This window comes from Pteropus medius, unplaced genomic scaffold (assembly GCF_902729225.1).
Source record: "Pteropus medius unplaced genomic scaffold, Ma_sr-lr_union100, whole genome shotgun sequence".
Classification (NCBI taxonomy): Eukaryota; Metazoa; Chordata; class Mammalia; order Chiroptera; family Pteropodidae; genus Pteropus; species Pteropus medius.
In genome coordinates, this window is record NW_024350319.1 from 8,114,837 (window position 1) to 8,134,123 (window position 19,287).

Here is a 19,287-nt window from a genome sequence, read left to right on the forward strand (position 1 = left end):
TACATCCTTTTGTAGTGGCAGCAGCACAGTTTTCAAGCACAGCCCTACTCTAGATTTGTTTTCAAGGCTATTTTGTTTCTTATAGTCATGTGGCTTTAAGTAAATTTGCTAATTACTCTATTACCCCCTTGTGAAAAACTGATCATACTGTATGCCTGCTCCCACTAACGCAGTGTTGTGACAGAACACATAATCTGCTATATAAGTGGAGGCTATTTGGCATGTGGAAGAACTACAAGTGAGCACCATAATCAGAATAAAGATATTCCTGGAAAGCTATAATTATTCATGATTTCAGAATAAGGTAGACACTTCAAAGGAACTACCAGCAGCTAGCACTACATGCAGAATTTCAGTAAGACTAATAAAACACTACTGCTTTCCTTCAGTGGAAATACAAAGAAAGAAGATGTTTGGCTAAGTTCATTGATACGATTATGAAGCCATGGGGTTTTAGAGCTAGAAGGGTTTTCCCCTTCTGTTTTGCCTTTGAAGAATCTAAATTCCAGGAAGCCTAAGAGACTTACCCAGAGCTGCCCAAATAGTCAGTGGTAGACCCAGATCTAGAATTTTCATCAAACTCAAAATCTAGGACTGTTGTTTAAACAACAAATAACCCAAATTTGTGCATTTGCATTCCAGAATGGAATCATGTTTAAAAATGAAAAATACATAATTGCAGAAGAAAAGAATGTAACTAATGCCATCTAAACATGAGGACAGAACTTTGCGCAGAGCAACTTGTAACATTTGTATGGGCTTTCTTACTGGGATATTGTGCAAACAGCATTCAGAAACATGACTGGGCAAACAAAGAAGATAAGACAGACCTGATCCTGCCAGTGAGAATCTCTTTCACAGGAATATTCTGGACACTCCCAGAAGACCCTTTCTTGTCATAAGGGCACTATTTATGAGTCCGATATAGTGATTTTCTAAATTACAACCTGAAGATCTAAAGGAGGGAAGTGCCTCACACAGTGCGTAGATCCACTCCCAGGGAAACATAGATTTCCTGGGTAAATCCACGGTTGGCTGTTCAGAAACTTATGCGGCTTCTAGGGAGAAAGATGCTCAGAGGTTTAAAAATGCTGCTGCTGTGATCATCAATCTATAAGAGGCAGGGAAACTTGATGATTAATATTGCTGCAATATCTCTGGAAAAATTATGAATTTCATGATTCTTCCAATGATTAAAAAAAGCCCTTTAAAAAACTGGACAACAGTAAACATGTTATTTATGTATAAACACGCCAATTTATTGCACAAATTGAGGGCAGTATCGATGTTATTTCATGTTTATATATTTGAGAATATTGGGAGAACACTTAACAAATCCTAAGAACACTGTCCTACAGTAGAAGAACTAAATATTGGTAAATGACTTGTGAATATTTCTCAACACACAGAATCTCCGCTGGATGGCCCCTGAGGTGTTCACACAGTGTACACGCTACACCATCAAAGCTGATGTCTTCAGCTACGCTCTATGTCTGTGGGAACTTCTCACTGGCGAAATTCCATTTGCTCATCTCAAGCCAGGTAAACCATGCTACAATTAAAGTTTCTCTGTTTTCCTTGGTTCTGTGCATTTTTACGACTTCAGGAAACTTTTTTTTTCCCCTAAAATGATTATTCTTGGTGGGTTGGCAAGCTGAGAGGTAAGTAAACAATCTCAAATTGTTTTAAGGTGTTGCCCAATCCAGAAAATTTAATGACCTAATTCTGCGATTTTAGACATAGGCACACCAAAGTGCAAGTATTCTTTACTAAAGTTTAGGGCTTTGATTTATCTGTTGTTAATAAAAAAGCAGATAACTATGGCCATGTAACACATGGGTGAAAATGTGGACAATGCAATATTTATCTTTTGAGATGAGATTTCAGAAGTGCCTTTTTAGTGTTTATAAAGGGATAAGCTGAAAGTAGTAGCACATAAAGATAACCTACCAAGACTGCTTGCTGCTTATCTCACATTTTACAAAGGAAAATTACTTTTCCTGATAATTATGTATTATACATATGGATACATTCCAAAAATGGGGATTTGTGAGTGAGCCTAATATTGTTGGTAATATACATTTATACTCTGTAAAATGGCGGAGGTAGGGATTTTACTCACAGGAACAACGTACATCTATTCGAGGTTTAAGATAAATTTTATTCGTATCTGTCTCTCCATTTTATTAGGATTGCTTTCATGTCTTGTCATACTGTTTTCTTACTCGTGTTCACTATTAGGCTGGAAACTCCTTAAGGAATTTGCATCCCCCAAACTGAGCATGCATAAAAAGTAGTTTTAAATTAAATCATAAATAAAATTTAAATAAATTATATTATAAGTTCCAGTGGCCACTCTATCACAATATATAGGAAGAATAAAGTCAAAAGGGATATTAGGGAAAGACAAATCTTACAAATATGTATACTCAAAAGTTAAAGTCTTAACCAGGATCACAGTAATTATTAGTACTCAGGTACGGAGCAAAAGCCACATTTCATGCTTTCTTTTCAAGGTATCTTCTCCCCTAATACGATATGGTTTTTAATTACATTCTGCATAGTGTCTAATGGAGTATCCTTCACAGATTATATGCTCCGTACATAGTTATCGAGTGCAATGATTGTTTAATTGTCCTAATCTCTCTATATATACTTGTCGTAGTTTTAAATGATTTAGCCTTTATTAGAGTGTTGAGTGAGGACTCTATTTTGAACTTGACCAACACTGCCACTTGTAATGTCTTGCTCTGACATACTGCTGTCTCCTTATTCCTTAGAATTTTCATTCTGATGCAAAGAGTATATTTAAAAAATCAAGTATAATTTTAGAATTACTGTGGTATTTTTCATGAGTGAGAATACATCTCCCTTCCCCTCACCTCCTGTGTCAATCCATTCACCTCTTCCTGTTGATTTTATGTCCTAAATACATCTTGGATTTAGCCACTACTTACCCTCCTAGCTCAAGCCACCATCTTTATCATTTAAACTACTGCAATAGTCTTTTTTTAAATCAAGTTAATTAAAGTACAACTTATACAATAAAATTTACCATTTTAAAAGTTCAATGAGTTTTAATAAATATATAGAGTTGTGTGTCCAAAACTAAAATCGCAATATAGACCATTTCCATCACTTCAAAAAATTTTGTGGTGCTACTGTAGAGTTAATCCACTTTTCCCACCTCCAGCCCCTGGCAATTATTGATATGATTTCTGTACCTATAGCTTTGTATTTTTCAGATGAAAGTGTGTTGTTATAGTCATCAGTAATTAATTCTTTTTCATTCCTGTATGATATTCCATTACGTTAATAAACCTTGCTTTATTTATGCATTCACAGGTTAATGATCATTTGAGTTATTATCACTTTGGGGCCATTATGAATAAAATCACTGAAACCATTCAGGTCATTATATGGATGTTTTCATTACTCTTAGATAAATACATAAGAGAAGGGATTACTAGATCTTATGGTAAGAGTTTTTCCAAGGCGTTTGCACCATGATGGATTCCTACTAGCAGTGTAGGAAAATTCCATTTGCTCCATATCCTTGCCAGCCCTTTTTCATTGTCTATTTAACGTAAAATATTAGCCATTTGATTAAGTGTATAATGATAAATCAATGTGGTATTATTTTTTATTTCTCTAATAACTAAAGGTGTTGATAATCTTTTCATGTGTTTATTTGCTGTTCACATCTCTTTCTTTGGTGAAGAGTTTGCTTGAATTGTGTTATTATTTAGTTGTAAGAGTTCTTAGATTCTAGATAGAAGTCTTTCATCTACTTTGTGTTTTGAAGATATTTTTCTCTAGTCTGTGGCTTGCCTTTCCATTTTCTTAGTGATATTTTCCAAACAGCAGCAGTTTTTAATTTCAGTAAAGTCAAGCTTTTAAATCAAATTTTTGTATATTCTAAAACATTCTTGCCTCACTCAAGGCTATGAAGATTTATTCCTATGTTTTCTTACAGAAGTCTTATAGGTTTAGATTTTATAAGATCCATTTGAGTTTTAATTGAGCAATGGGTTATGTTTTCATTCTTTTGTTAAATTTATTGCCTTGTTTTTTAATACAGATTCCCAATTTTTTCAGCATGATTTGTTGGAAAAACTTTCCTGTCTCCTGTCTCCTTAAATGGTAATTTTGTTAAAAATCAGTTGACCAGATCTCTGTGTATCTATTTCTGGACTCTATTCTGTTCTGCTTATATTTGTCTACCCTTATACCACTACCATACTATTGGTAGGTTACAGCAAGTCTTGACAATATAAGACCTCCAACTTTGCTCTTTTTTGTAAAATTGCTTTGGCTAGTCTAGGGTTTTTGCTCCTTTATATACATTTTTGAACCAGCTTTTTGTTTCTACAAAGAAAAAAAAAAAAGCTGGAATTTTGATTGGATTGCATTGAATGTGTAGATCAATTTGGGAAGAGTTGACAACTTAAGCGTATTGAGTCTTCCAATCGATAAACATGGTGTATCTCTATTTATTTAAGTCGTCTTTAATTTCTGTCATCAGTGTGTTTTAGTTTTCATCAGGCTAACCTTGCACATAATTTTTTAGACTTATCTCTATATATTTTGTTTCCTGATACTATTGTAAATGTTATTTTAAAAATTTTTAATATCCGATGTTTCTTTCCTAGTATAGAGATATAATTTATTTTTAAATAACAACCTAGTACCATACAAATTTGCTAAATTAACTTATCACTAGCTTTTTCTGGTACATTCTTTGGAATTTTCCACATAAATGATTATGTCATCTGTGAATAAAGAAAATTTTATTTATTTCTTTCCAATCCATGTCTTTTATAACTTTTTCTTGCCTCTCGCATAGTCAAGGACCTCCAGTACAACACTGAAGAGAGTGGTGATTTATATACCTCAAATTTATCTATTTCTCAAAGTTTTTCTACCACCACCCTAGTTTAAACTGCCATGTTTACCACTTTAACTACTGCAATAGCCATTTAACTGTTTTCCTATTATTCTTGTTCCCCCTTCCTCTTCAATCCGTACACTTCCACTGGAATGATATTTTAAAAACAGAAGCCTAATTATGTGACCATTGTTTAAAATTATCTCATGGCTTCCCAGGTTCTTAGGATTAAATATCAAAACTCTTAATACATCCTGCAAGACTCTACATGATTCTGAATCTCTAACCTTACTTATATCATTTAACTTTACCATGCTCCCATCACTCTAGCCTTCTTTTGCTTCCTTCAGTATGTTTCATTTCTTCTGGCTTCTAGGCCCATTCACAAGCTGTTTCTTCAGTAAATTCAGTCAATGATGACTCCACAAAGATTGCTGTGAGGATCAAATGAGATGGTGTTTTTTACTGAACTTTGTAAATTGAAAATTCTGCAACCGTAAGATAAAAGATAAGGGCAGAGTATAATACAAGGCCAAGGCTTCCCACAGTTCTGTACTTGAGTGTTACTCTCATTCTCTAGGGAGCCCATATAAATACTTCAAGTCATCTTGACTCTTCTCTTTCCTTAATTTCTTTTTTCTTTTCTCCTTTTCTTCTTTCTCTCTCTCCCTTACTTTTTTTTCTTTTTCTTCTTGTTTTCTAATTATCAGTCCTATTTTCTAAATATCTCTCAAATCTATATACATATCTCTCTTTCTACTTCTACTGCCTTATTTCACACCAGAATCCTGAACAGTATCTTAAATGGTACCCTTGTCCTCAGTTTTGCTCATCATCTTTTTTTTTTCGCCAATCGCCATATTATAGGTAGATGTAGCTTTCTAAAAACCCAAATTTGATCATCCATCTTTCATTACTTCATATCTCCAATGTCTTTCCTTTGCTTCTAAGATAAAAAACAAAATTTCTTAAACAATCTACAAAGGCTCTCATAATAATTATGTTCCTGCCTACCCCACCCCCAACCCAGGCATACTCCCCTCTATGTTCCAGCCACAGGAGACTATTTTATATCCCCAACATGACACATTTCCTCTCACTTTCATGTCTTTGAAATGTTAGTCATTGGACAGAGACACTCTTCCCCACTTTTCATCATACTAACTCCAATTTACTCTTAGGTCTTAACTTAAATATTACTTCTTCCAATAACATTTTTCTTAATTCTCCAATATTGAGTTAAGCTCATTTCCTCCAGGCTCTGTCATCATTTATTGTAGTATTTATCATATTTTACTCATACAGTTTTGCTATTTTTCTCTATTCTGTTATACTTTGCTAATTATAAAATTGAATATTTCAACGAGATAAAGATCCTCTCTCTCAGGGGCCCCTACAAATATTTACTCTTTTTGGAGGGAAAATATTATAGAATAGAACAGTTAAAAGTCTTGCCTAAGAATAACTTGATTCTAATATTACAGATATTAGAATTTATAGCACTTTATTGGAAAGAGAGTTTGTTTATGATAGATGCTGAATTTTTTAAAGTTGGACAGTGACCATGCATCAAGAAATGAGACTGTTAATATTATTGCAGTGGTTAGGCAATCTAGCATGTGTTTAGCAATAAATTATGTAAAGCATCAGATTCAGTATAAGCTACATATTTGCCATTTACGATGAGGAACAAATCCATAACTACAGTGTGGGACAGCATTATCAATTATGGTAATAGCAACATTACACATGGCTTACCTCTTGGATTTAGCAGAATCCTATCTCCTGGGGAAAATATAAAATATAAATATAAAATTAGAACAAAAATATTAGCATTGACTCCTATGCAAGTGATGATTTCTATTCAGAAGAACTTGAAGTTCTTCTTTTACATAATATATGTTCAAATTAACTTTATAATTTTGAGATTACAAAAAAAAACTGAAAAAGCTATCACATTCAGCATCCCAAAGGTCATGAGATCAAATGCTCTCAGGGCCAGCGGGAGCAGGGAAATGTTCTACATGGGGTAATGTGATGAATGGGAAATCACATGCTCTGACTCAAGGGGACAGCTGCTACCCACCTTCAGCCAGGAGTGTCATGAAGGAACATAGGGATGCCTGTTCACTGTTACCATATTAACTAATTTCTGTGTATTTGTTCAAAAACCTAAAGATTTTCAAATGTTGGCAATTACGTCAATTTTTAAGAAAAATTTTTCAGGCTAACACTGTATGAGCTAGAGACAACTGGCATAATGTGCAAGAGCATGAGTCTCGCGACCTTCTGCAAATTACTTAACCAAACGATACTTCAATACTTCAGTTTCTTTCTTTAAAAAATGAGGATAATAATAGGACCTACTCCAAAGTGTTGGAATTGTGGCTGGCGTTAGTAAGTGCTCAATAAATAAATATTAGTTATTATTATCCTTAGGCCATCATTAAGGGATCCTACTGGCCAGAAAACAAAGAGCAATAGGGCATTGCCCAGGCTCTCATAGTACAGAGACGGGGTGGGAAAAGTATAATCAGCATAGTAAGACCCAACTAGATTGAGGCACAGATTCCTTAGGATGCTCCCCAGATGGATCTCCTGCCCAGACAAGTGGTGGGAAAAGGATATCAGGGAAGGATCCTCAGAGCAGATGATGCCAAAACTGCATCTTAAAAAGATGAGTACTAATTAAATAGGTATAGTGGGGAGGTAGAGACGGTGTCCCAGCAAAAATCTGTATAGGCAAAGTACAGAGGCATGAAAGATTCACAAATAATTCAGTAGGAACGAATCGGAGAATACAAGGGAATCAACAGCAAGACACATGCTGTAAAGGTAAAACTAGAGCCAGATGGCAAAGGGCCTATGTGTCAACAATGGCAGTCACTGCGGTAGGGTGATAGTACAGGTTTATTATTTTAAATTCTCCCTCTTGCTACAAAGCAAAGGCTAGATTAGAGAGGTTCAAAACAGAGGTAAGGATATCAGGTAATCTAGAAGAGAATGTATAAAATCTTAACTAAGGTAGTGACTTTGAAAGAAAAGGGCTTTAGGATATTTTATGTATGTAAATATGTATGTATGTATGTATGTATTTTTCTTATTCCTCCTATAGGAGATTTTAATAGAACTTGCCAATGAATTGAGATTAGAGCACATGGGAGAGGAAGCAGTCAAGGGTAACTTCAGTCTTCTGGCTTATCCAGCAGAAGGATGATGGATATAGGAAGAGAGCAGATTTGTGACAGAAATGATTAGGTTAGAAGGAGCCAAGGTGTAAAGCCTAGGAGAGAGGTAAGAACCAGGCAAGATGAGAAAGGAGCTGGTATGACCTGACAAACAAAAGCTGTCTTGAATACATTTCAGAGGAAGAAACCAACACTTGCTTCCTCAATTTTATTTATCCCATGGACTTGTCATTTCTGATATATGATGAAAAACTAAAGAAGAAATTTGGGATGAATTAATCCATCAATATGTATTTTAACCAATCCCATTTCCTTACACCCAGGTATCCAATTTTGTAGATCACTTTCAGATGATAGTTTGGAGCCACAGAAGAGAGCCTCTTGTTTTCCTGTGTGGTGCCAGCTGGTTCACAAGGAAACTCAACGCTGTGCCCTGGGATTCCTTAATGCCAGGCTCTAGGTCTAGGATATGGTAGCAAATTTTGAACATTTGCCAATTGATTCTAGCCAGTTTTTGGTGAGACTCCATATTGAGACTTAACTCAGAGTTGTAAACTGCAGTCCAGGAGCCAAATATAGCTTACAGACCTTTTTTGGTTTTACATATGGTTTTTAAAAATACGAATAGAAGTACATTTGGAGACACAGTTATGTCATAGGCCTCATATTTGTAGCTACTCTTGCTTAAATATTAGATGATTGTGTACTCCTCCATAAATGATTAGGATCCTAAAATATTCAACATATCATAACCTCAAAGGGCTTAAGCACATTGATGATGTGGACTGTGTTTTGGCAAGAGATAAGAAAATAAGAGTGAGTAAAGTTCTGAAATCTTATGTGTGCTATGCTAATCTTTATCAGTTTTTCACTGAGAAGACTAGAGCCAAGCAATCACTACACAGATCGCCGAAAAGATCAAATCGGTCCAATGGATGGTGATATTTCTATGAATATAGCTGATATTAACATTCCGATACTTCATTACACTGACAAAGATTGCAATGAGAACAGACAATGGTGCAAATTAATCTATTCTTCTGACAGTCTGTAATGAGAATGGGATGTGGTTTAAAAAATTAAGCCATTCTTAGTACAATCTCAAGATTGCAATCTCATGGTCTCTCTCAGATGCTATATGCTCTGGTGATACATCATTGAAAAGTGTCAGTTTAACAAAGAATGTGTCTTAGCTCTTGCTTAAATGGTAGAATTCATTTGCTTTGTTTTACCACAGCCCTGCCCATTAAAAACAATGAAGTAGAATCAACTGTGTTTTTTAGAATACACATACACAATTGGGAAAAAAAAATCTGGAAATTTTATCGTAGTCGAAACTTACAAACAATTATACTTTGCTCTCTTTTTATATGAATGCCTTGATTTACTTTTATAAAACATAAGAAAGTAAGCGATAGGTTACTTTAGGAATTCAGAATCTAGTATCAATTCATCCATAATCAATGCATAACTAATTAAGTTCATCATGAAGAGCTGTATACTCATCCTGTCCACAATGGCCGTATTACATTGTGAGCTGGGGTTGGTGACAGATGAAATGGTTTGTAGCTTTGTTATTTGCAGTAATTCAATGCAATGTTTTACTTGGTATTCATAAGAAAACCTCAGAAAGAACTAATATTTCTGGTCTAGACAGAACAGAAAATATACAACAATGTTTTTGATATCTTCTAGATTCACACTAAAAGAATCAGAAAGACCCTTAGATATGTAGATAATAAGTATAGCAATAACAACAGCTAACACTTATTGAGAACCAACAATGTACCAGATAATCTACCTACTCTTTTAATTTTAATAATACCCTGTGATTTGGATTAGAATAAGATAGATGCTCAATGTCACATGCTAATAAGAGCTATAGTCAAGACTTAAATGCATGGCTCCTTGTTCTCAAAGCCCATTCTTGTCACCATTACACTATGTCCTCACTGCTTCATGTTTAAATTGAGAGAAACTGATACTCACAGAGGCAAATCGGCTTAATTAGGATCTCTAAGAGAGTTAAAAAGCAAAGCCAGACTGGAAATTAGGCCTTCAGATTTCCTTGTTAAGGGCATTTCTTAATAGTAATACTTCTGCAGTTTGTTGAAGGCCCACCCCAAAGTTTTGAACAAAATATAGTATTCTATATCAAATTGCCACCAGATTTCTATAATTGACCTAATTATGGTATAATTTGATATTAAACTAAACATTATATTCATTCTACAGTGTTTCTTGATGACCAAGAATTATTCTCTGTCCTAAAAACTTAATAATAAGCAAGATATTAATTGGCATTAATCCATCACCTTCACTTGTTTGTACAAATACTGTTCACTGAAACCTATATAGCATGATCATGTTTTTTTTTTCCAGGATGATATTTTGAACTATCTCATTTATTGATTCATTCAGTGCATATCTATTGAATGCCTACTGATTGCCAGTCACTGTGCTAAGCACAGGAAGTACAGTGGTGAAAAGACACAATCCCTGACCTCAAAGAACTTTTGATCTATTTGCTGAGGCAAGCTAGTAAATAGATACTTAAGTATAAAACAATGTATGTTATTGTAGTACAGGGTGCTGTGGAAGGACCGAGGATGGACACCCAGACAGCGTTCATCTAAGCTGTGACTTAAATGATAGTAGATGTAATGCCAGAAAAGAGGGTAGGGAAGAAGATTCCAGGAAAAAGAAATCACATTTATCAATTGAACCATAAAAACAGTGAAAAATCCAGTAATTCATGTCTTTCATAATTATGTATTCATTTACCAAATTTTATTGAAAAGCAGAACTCATTTTTTTCTTAGCCTATTATCATTCATGTAGAATGTTCAATATATTTTGTCCCATGAATAAATGAGTTAAGGTTATCACATGTTATACTGAATGACTGTTCTGTTGTTCACTGACCTCTTTAGAACACAACACTGATAATCTCCATTCATAGCTTTTCTTTTCTTGATAAAGTTTTGATAAACAATGAAGAACTTGAATCCACAAATCAACATAAGGGTTATTATACCCTTGAAGCTGACTCACAAAATTCTGTCTAATTCAACTCTCATTCAGGATAATGGGAGTGGGAGACAACTGTGTTCTAGAATTGTGCTGTCCAGTATAGAGGCCACTAGACACACATGGCTATTTAAATTTAGATTTATATTAATTGAAATAAAATAAAATTTCAGTTTCTCTGTCACACTAAACACATTTTAAGTGCCTAATAGCTATATGCTACCATATTGAAAAGCACAGAAGAATATTTTCATCATTGCAAAAAGTTCTATTGATGAGCCATACTCTAGATTATAAGCTTTACTAAACTATCGATAATTATTTCAGGATAGTGCTGGAGAAAGAATAAGTGCTCAATAAGTAGTTGTTGATATTTTTTAAATTTAGCCTTATTCTCTTTTAAAAGCAAAATTTTCTTTTTGAAAGTAGAAACTAACATTTACATAAATAATTTAACATATTTTATCTAGCAATGGCCACTTAGGCTAGACTCACAGGGTAATTTCAAAGGTGACGGATTTCAATTCCATGACCCCCATGTTCTGGTGGAGGTGCTAATGAGTAGTATCACTGCCAAGAGTTGTGAAGCAAAAGGGAGAAGGAAATACCAAGGCCTTACAGAGTCTACGTTGAATAATGAAGAATTAAATATCTTTCATCTTAAACCGATTTTCCAGACATAGTACCAAGAAGCAAACAAGTGACTTTATATACTTGATATCAGAGTCCAAAGGAGTTTCAGAGGAGATGTTTTACACCTGCATCTGTTTAACTCACTTTATGAATAGTCCCTCCCTACGCATTAGGATATGTATAATTAGTTTAAATATGTTCACTACACTGGTTTATGTTCTTATAGGTGCTTCAGCTCAACAAAATCCAAATGGTCATAAGGTGAAAAAGTAGAGTTAGATCAAGGGTCATTAAGCATCAGATTGCTTACTTATTTACCGCATTCCAAACAGAATCAAAAATAGTCAAGAGTAGCCAATGATAGGAACCTAACATGCCTAGTTTTTTGTAACACAAAAGACACATTTTATAAGTCAGTGTTAAGTTTGCTAAATATATTTTGATCAGTCTTTTGTTTCTTTGTTTTCTTAGGGTTAGCAACCATAGCTCTACCTGATAGTGGCTAGAAATTGTTGGCAAATGTGACAGGGAAAACATTCTATGAAGGGCATTGAAGACAAAGGAGGAAATGAAATTCCTAACTCTGCTCTCTACCTGAAACCATAGTACAATTAGAACAGCTGTTGCAAGGAAATATTAAAATGCTAAGCAGGCAAAAGAAATGAAGTTAAGATTTTAAAGACAAATAATTAATAAATGTTTGGGAAAATACTAAGCCTCACTACTTATCAAAGAACAAAATTTAAACAACAAATGAGCTGATATATTTACCTCTCATATTAGCAAAATCTTTTATAAAGTCAGATAAACTAATTCTGGTGCAAGTGTAATAAAAACGCTCTTATACACTTGCTAATGAAAGTATAAATTAGTACAGCTATTCAGGAAAACAATTTATCAGTATGTATTAAAAGTCTTAAAAGTAGTTATTTCCTTTGATATACTAATTTCACCTCTCAAAATATCATAAATAAATAATCTATGAAATCAAGAAAGTCACATTGAAAAAGACATTCTTTGAAGTGTTTACACCCAAATTTGAACAACCTAAAATTGAAGAATGATTAAGTAAATCACAGTAAATGCCGAATCATTAAAATATGCTAAAGTGGAGTTTTAATAACATGGGAAGTGCTTATATTTACTTTAGGGGAAAAAGTATTACATAATTGTATATTAGACATGAGCTCAATGATATAAATATTATGTACAAAATACTCAAAATATTTTAACAAGTGTTTTCTCTGAAGATTTTATTCTTTCTAGTTCTCTTAATTTTATAAAATTCTACAAAGACTAAGTATAAATTTAACATTTGGCAAAATTAAGTAGTAATTCTGACTGATCCATAAAGCAAAATGTTAAGTTATAACGCATATAATTTCCCTAGATCAGATCTATAAACAGAATTTAATTGGAGTAAACATTGGTGGAGGAGAGGTAGTGGTTGAGAGAATACTTCAAAAGTCATTAAGATAGAGACAGATGCTTATGACATCACAATCTAGATGACAGGAAGTGGCAATGTCTTGGAACTTTATCTTCTCTCTGATACAGAGCAATTTTTCTAAGGAATAAAAAACTTCATGTGTTGTTCACAAAGTATCTTCAATGGGAAGTGACTGAAGAGAACATGGAATCTAGAACAAGAGGCTACACCTACTACTCGTCATATTTAATTTTTTTATGAATTAAAAACTAATTACATACACACACAACACATATCAGTAAAACACATACCTACCTTGCATAGATGTTAGGGGAATCGAAAGAGTTTATATGTGTAAATACCATGATGCCTGATACAAAATGTATTCAATAAAAGTAACTATAAGCTTGGTTTCCAAAAGAGTATAGAAATCACTGGTTGTAGAACATAATCAGCAATCAGTAATCTACAGTGAGGTCCCAAGAATCATAACATAGTAACGGGGAGTTTGAGATGAGCAATATTCAGAAATCTGAGCAGGCAGGCAGCATTAGGGAGTTCAATCAATGAGTGCTATTAGCTAAAATGATGGATTTGAAGTTTCTAACAGAGTTTAGCAAATAATAACCACTTTATAAATATTAAAAATTAAAATCTCAACATTCTCGTAACCAGTAGTGGATTTAAGCTTAAAAAATAATCTGTATTCCCCAAGTGATTCAAAGTGCAAAGGGCAATGGCACCCCTTGTCTCACTATGAATAGTGTTAACTTGAGATGTATAATATTGTACGGTCTGGTCCAATCTGTCTTTCAGTCTTTAATTCCTATAACATCATATACATACCGTAACTTCAGACACACGCACTAAATTACTTGCTATCCGTTTGTTCCTTTGTGTGTTCCTTAGTTCTGTACAAATTCCCTCTGCTCACTATTTGTTGAATGAACAACCAAATGAATGAATTTATAAAGATAAACTTACAGTATTAAATTATCCAATGTTTTGTTTAAACTTAAAAAAAATAGCATAGAGTTCTCTTTGAATTTCTCCTGATAGAGCACAGATTGATTCTTGCTGATTTTTGTTGCCTGTTCATATGTTTCTTGAAATAAATATGTGAATTTCAAAACTGACATGACCATTTGGTTTACAGCGGCTGCTGCAGCAGACATGGCTTACCACCACATCAGACCTCCCATTGGCTATTCTGTTCCCAAGCCCATATCATCTCTGCTGATGCGAGGGTGGAACGCATGTCCTGAAGTGAGTAATTTTTATTTCCTCTTAGAAAATGTGTTATGGTCAAAATCTGTCACAAATAGTGTAACACCAAAGTCTACTTTCAGTGTGTATTTTAAGACTGCCAAGGCGGGAAGACTGATTTGCCTTCTGCTCTTTAGTCTCTAATTGCCTCAAGAAGTCTAAGTATCTCATACTTCTTTGCTGCCGCTCTCTGATTTTGAAATGTTTCTCACAACTGATTAGTAAAAGAGAGACTAGGGTATGACAGATGACTCACAGTCTCATCTCAGCTGCAATTTTATTAACTACGCTTGAGCCCCACTTAGTCATTTTTGAAGGAAGAAGTTTCGTGCAAGATGGATTTGTGCAGGCTTTTCACCGTGAGGCCGGCCTTCAGGCAAAGGCCCCATGACAAGTCATTTTTGGTGGCACCGGCTCAAGCAGGAGGCAGGAGATCTGGTCCCAGCTCTTCTCTAACTCTCTGAGTGTCTGTGTGATAAAGTGGTTAAGGGTATAGATTTAAAGTCCAAATGGAGAGATCGATGTTATGTAAAGAATAAGTAAAGTACAGTACATAAACAGTAAAAAAAAAAAAAAAAAGGTTTAAATATCGCAGATCCCAGAGAGTAGAGGGAGCAGTCATATAATCCCGGAATGAAACCCCAGACCATCTGTCTGCAGGAAAAGATTCTTCTTATTTGTACCAGACAGCTTGATGTCTACTTTGTTCTCAGAGATTGACAGAGGAGGAGATTCCACAACTTCTCTTCTGATAGAGCAGTTTAGTATGGGGTCTAAGAATCCTCCTGCCAGTATGTTTTGTCTTCTATTGAAATCCTTGTGTTTTGACGTCAGCTCACATTGATTCTTCTGCTCTGAGTGGAGAGAATTATTTCACATTCTTCCCACTGGAAGTCCTTGTACATAAAGGCCTAGTAGCCCTTATTTGTTCAGTACAAACCATCCTAGTTCTTAATGTCTTTTTTCTTGTATATCCTAGTTTCCGATCCTTCCCAAGTACTTTATCTCTCTTCAACAAGGGAGAACATAAAATAAGTCTGTTGTTATCTCAGAAAGTATCTCACCAAAGGAGAAATGGAATAAGCTCCAATCCAGATGTTTGCAAGGAGAAAGCAACTTTCCCATTCTTTTTCTAAAGGCAAAACCCATGCCAAGTCATTACCCAGTCCCACAAGTGTACACAGAAATGAACAGTATCATGAGACATGATTGAGTATCTCAGAAAAACCGCTACTCCTGATTATTTAATCTGAAAGAATGTGTATTTATTTGTGCAGAATCTTCTCCCACTACCAGAACGTAGCTCCGTAAAAGCAGGGAATTTTGTTTATTCATTTTATTTTGTTTGCTATTATAACCCCAGCACCTAGAACCATACCTAGTAGATGCACAAAAATATTTGTTGAGTAAATGAATGTATATCATTATTGCTTATTATTGCCTCCAATCACCTCACTTGGATTTCAATTTCCAGAAAAAATTGTCTTAAAAATTCCATGACTTGAAATAGTTTAGAGTAAGCTTTCCTTGTCTTTCAATATGAACCTCAGGTATATTTTCTAGGAATAAATGTGTCAAGCACTTAATCCAGAATTTCCTTCTCTCTATGGGATGTGAGCTATTCCAAAGTGTAACATAAAGTAACAATCAAGGAAATCCTTTTTGCTTTTATTAACTGACTCTTCATGATTATATTTAAGGGACATGTGGAAGTTTCAATATGGAGATAAAAGCAAGTCATTGGCAGCTTCTAAAAGCATTTTGGCAGGGGCAGGGGGAGAGTGGGGAGTAGAATGGATGCCATCAGTAACAGGTTTGGAAATGAGAAAGAGAACCAGAATAGAGCCAAAGAAGTGTACATTTAAGATTTAGGAAAAATACACACACACACACACACACACACACACACACACACACAGGCCAAAATCACATGTTTAGTGGAAAAGTTTTATTGCTAAGCATTGAAGACTATCAGCACAGGTTTGGGCTCTGGGGATGAGGTTAAGGGAAGAGAATGAGGAGAAGGCATAGTAGGAAAGCAAAGTCTCTCTGACTGGCAAAATCCGGGCTTGTCATTCAGGTGGCCTTGGCTTGGTTGTAGCATCCAGCTCAGCGCTGTGAATTTGAGCAGCTTCTCCATGTGACATGCCTGAGTCGTCATTACATGACCCAGTAAGGTCTTTACCGTGTTAATATGCTGATTAGTGAGGAAACAATGGACTAGTTTTAATTCTTTCTAGTTGTTTATTGAGTCTCTAACGTGTGTGTATATATATATATACACACACATATATATATATGTATACATACATATATATATACACACACATACATATATATATATATATATATATGTGCACGCACACACACATATATGTAATACATACCCATACACACACACACAGCCCCAGGGATAGATGCTGGGGTTCGATGTAGTTATGCTCTCAATGGAGTTTAAGGTCAACTGGTCAAATGGAGATTAACTGGATGAACACATTAGTGGTTTTATAGTTACAAGCTAAGATGAAGGAAAACAAGGTTAGATCACAATGCATACTAAAGGAATACTAGCCAATGAGAGACACAAGAGCTAGTATAGGACAGGAAAGTCTTCACTGAAGAAATGACATGTGAGCTGAGATCATAAACATAAACAGGAATTTGCTGAATGAAGGGGTTGATGAGAGAGAGTCTAAGCAAAGAGAACATATGCACATTTGTTGTGAGAATATACAACATGAGAGATTTAGTTATTGGAACATTGTAGCCATTGAGTGGTTAAATCTCTGTACCAGGCATCATTTGAAACAAGTTCAGCTTTAAGGCAGGGAACATCATGCTGTCCTGGTTGTTACTTTCTAGATTGTCAATTTCATTACTCATTTTTTTTTCTTTTGTCTTTTTTTTTGCCTCACTCTTTGAATTTTAAGCACATTATTGTTTCCTATGTGTGTCTTCTAAGTCAGGACCCCAAAATGTAAAACAGAACCAAGACCCATAAAGATAAAAAAGGACAATGAGAATACCAGCCTATTAGAGATGGGAAATGCTTATTGAAGAACAGTGAGAGGTAAGAGAATGTCCTGATAGATGGGATCAGATTTTGAAAAGCCTCGGAAACCAGAATAGGGAATTGGGACATGAAATTATAGGCAATTGTATTTTTGTCTCTAAAGCATTGAAGAGGTATGATAAAAGTAATTTGGGGGGAGGGGGTGGAATTTATCTGAGTTTGGTCTGAAGGATTTATTCACTTGAAGAATTGTATGTAATTCCCTTAGTGAAGCAGGCACTGAATTATCTCCTAGTGTGCATTGGAATAGCTAAGCATTGTTTCTTAATGTGTGGGCTGTATATTACATGCTCCAGATTACCCTGGAATGTTTGTTAAAACAAAGGTTCTGCGACCCTATTCTAAATCTACTAAATCAAAATCTCTGGGACGGAGCCTGGGACTTTGCATTTTAACAAGCACCCCAGGTAATTTGTGCCCAATGAAGACAGAGACCTCAATGGTCTGAAACAGAAGCAAAAAAAAACAAAAAAACCAAAAAAACCACACTGAAGTCAGAGCATCCAGCTAGGATGCTATTGTAGTAATTCAGTTGATTACAACACAAAGGCTACAATGGTTACCATGGGGATTCAGAAGCAGGAGTAAACCTGAGAACTACTTCACAGGAAACATAACATGATTAAGCAGGTGAAAGACTGGATTCAGGAAATGGAAGAGAAAAAAAGAGTCCAAGAGAACTGTCATCCCTGACTCAGTCTGAAAGGTGGTTAGTGACCAGAGTACTACTACTAATCGTTAGGCCTTTAGATATAGCAGGGATATTGTTGACAGTGAGAGGAGAACAAAACTAAGAGCTCTGCAGTATAGTGAAGGCACTTTTAAAAAAGTAAAAAAGGAAAAAGAAGGATAGCTACCCGGAAAAAAAAGTAACCTGGTCTGTAAACCTGAGGGAGCTGTCAATTAGAATAAAATTATTGAGCAAGAAGCTGGCATAGATGCTCCTCTCACTTGAAAGGTGCTTAAGAAAATGAGGTGGGATCCGGGCAGGCAGACAGATGGCATAGGAGTTAAGCTCAGCAGAGAAGCTGAACAAAAATAGAGGGGAGAGGAGTTGAAGTTAAAAGCATGAAAAATTTGAATCCAGGAAGAGAAGGGAAAGAAGAAAGGTAATAAGATTAGGGACTTTCAAAATAAGAAAGTTACATCATTTGCTGGCAATTTTGAATAAGAAAGAAAACAGATGTGTGGGGCCTATAAGCAATATTTACATTGTTCGAATAGTCTTTTAAAGCTTTATAATACTGCCAAATGTAGATATATAGATACAGAGACCTAGGAAGATATAGAGATGGGAGAAAGGAAGTTAGTTGCCTTTGCAACCTTTTTCCCTCTAGGAAATGAGAAATATTATTCCATACCATGAAGGTAGGTTTCCACAGTTTACTGGGATATTAATAATAAAATGTTTGAGTATACCTCTATCTTTCAAATAAGTGTGATATTGAATGAGGGATGCTGATTCTGCTATTACTTTTAAGTCTAATATTTATAAGCACATTTAATTTCTGTGCACAAGGAGTACTGGCACAAACAATAGTGTCATGCTAACCTCAAGAAATCAGACCTTGAAAGCTTAAATGCTAATGGACTATTTAGTTTTCAAAATCTTAAGTTAATAACAATTGGCTATAAAGCTTGTTAAAATTCCCTTTGTTCGGGATCCATTGTGTTGATCTTAAAGCCCCATTTGTTCTTCTAAAGTGACTGAAGCCGACATCTCCACCTAGTGGATTTATAGGATTTTACAGATTTTACAGAAATCCTTAATTTTTTTTTT

General features: G+C 35.0%; 1 protein-coding gene across 1 annotated transcript in view; it reads left to right on the plus strand.

Annotated features, from left to right (window-relative positions):
* Positions 1-19,287, plus strand: part of TNNI3K (TNNI3 interacting kinase) — a 258,487-nt gene that overhangs the window by 170,004 nt on the left and 69,196 nt on the right. Inside the window, exons 20-21 of the mRNA XM_039838597.1 lie at positions 1,410-1,542; positions 14,325-14,434. Of these exons, the coding sequence (XP_039694531.1) occupies positions 1,410-1,542; positions 14,325-14,434 (243 nt within the window). The remainder of the gene's footprint in view (positions 1-1,409; positions 1,543-14,324; positions 14,435-19,287) is intronic.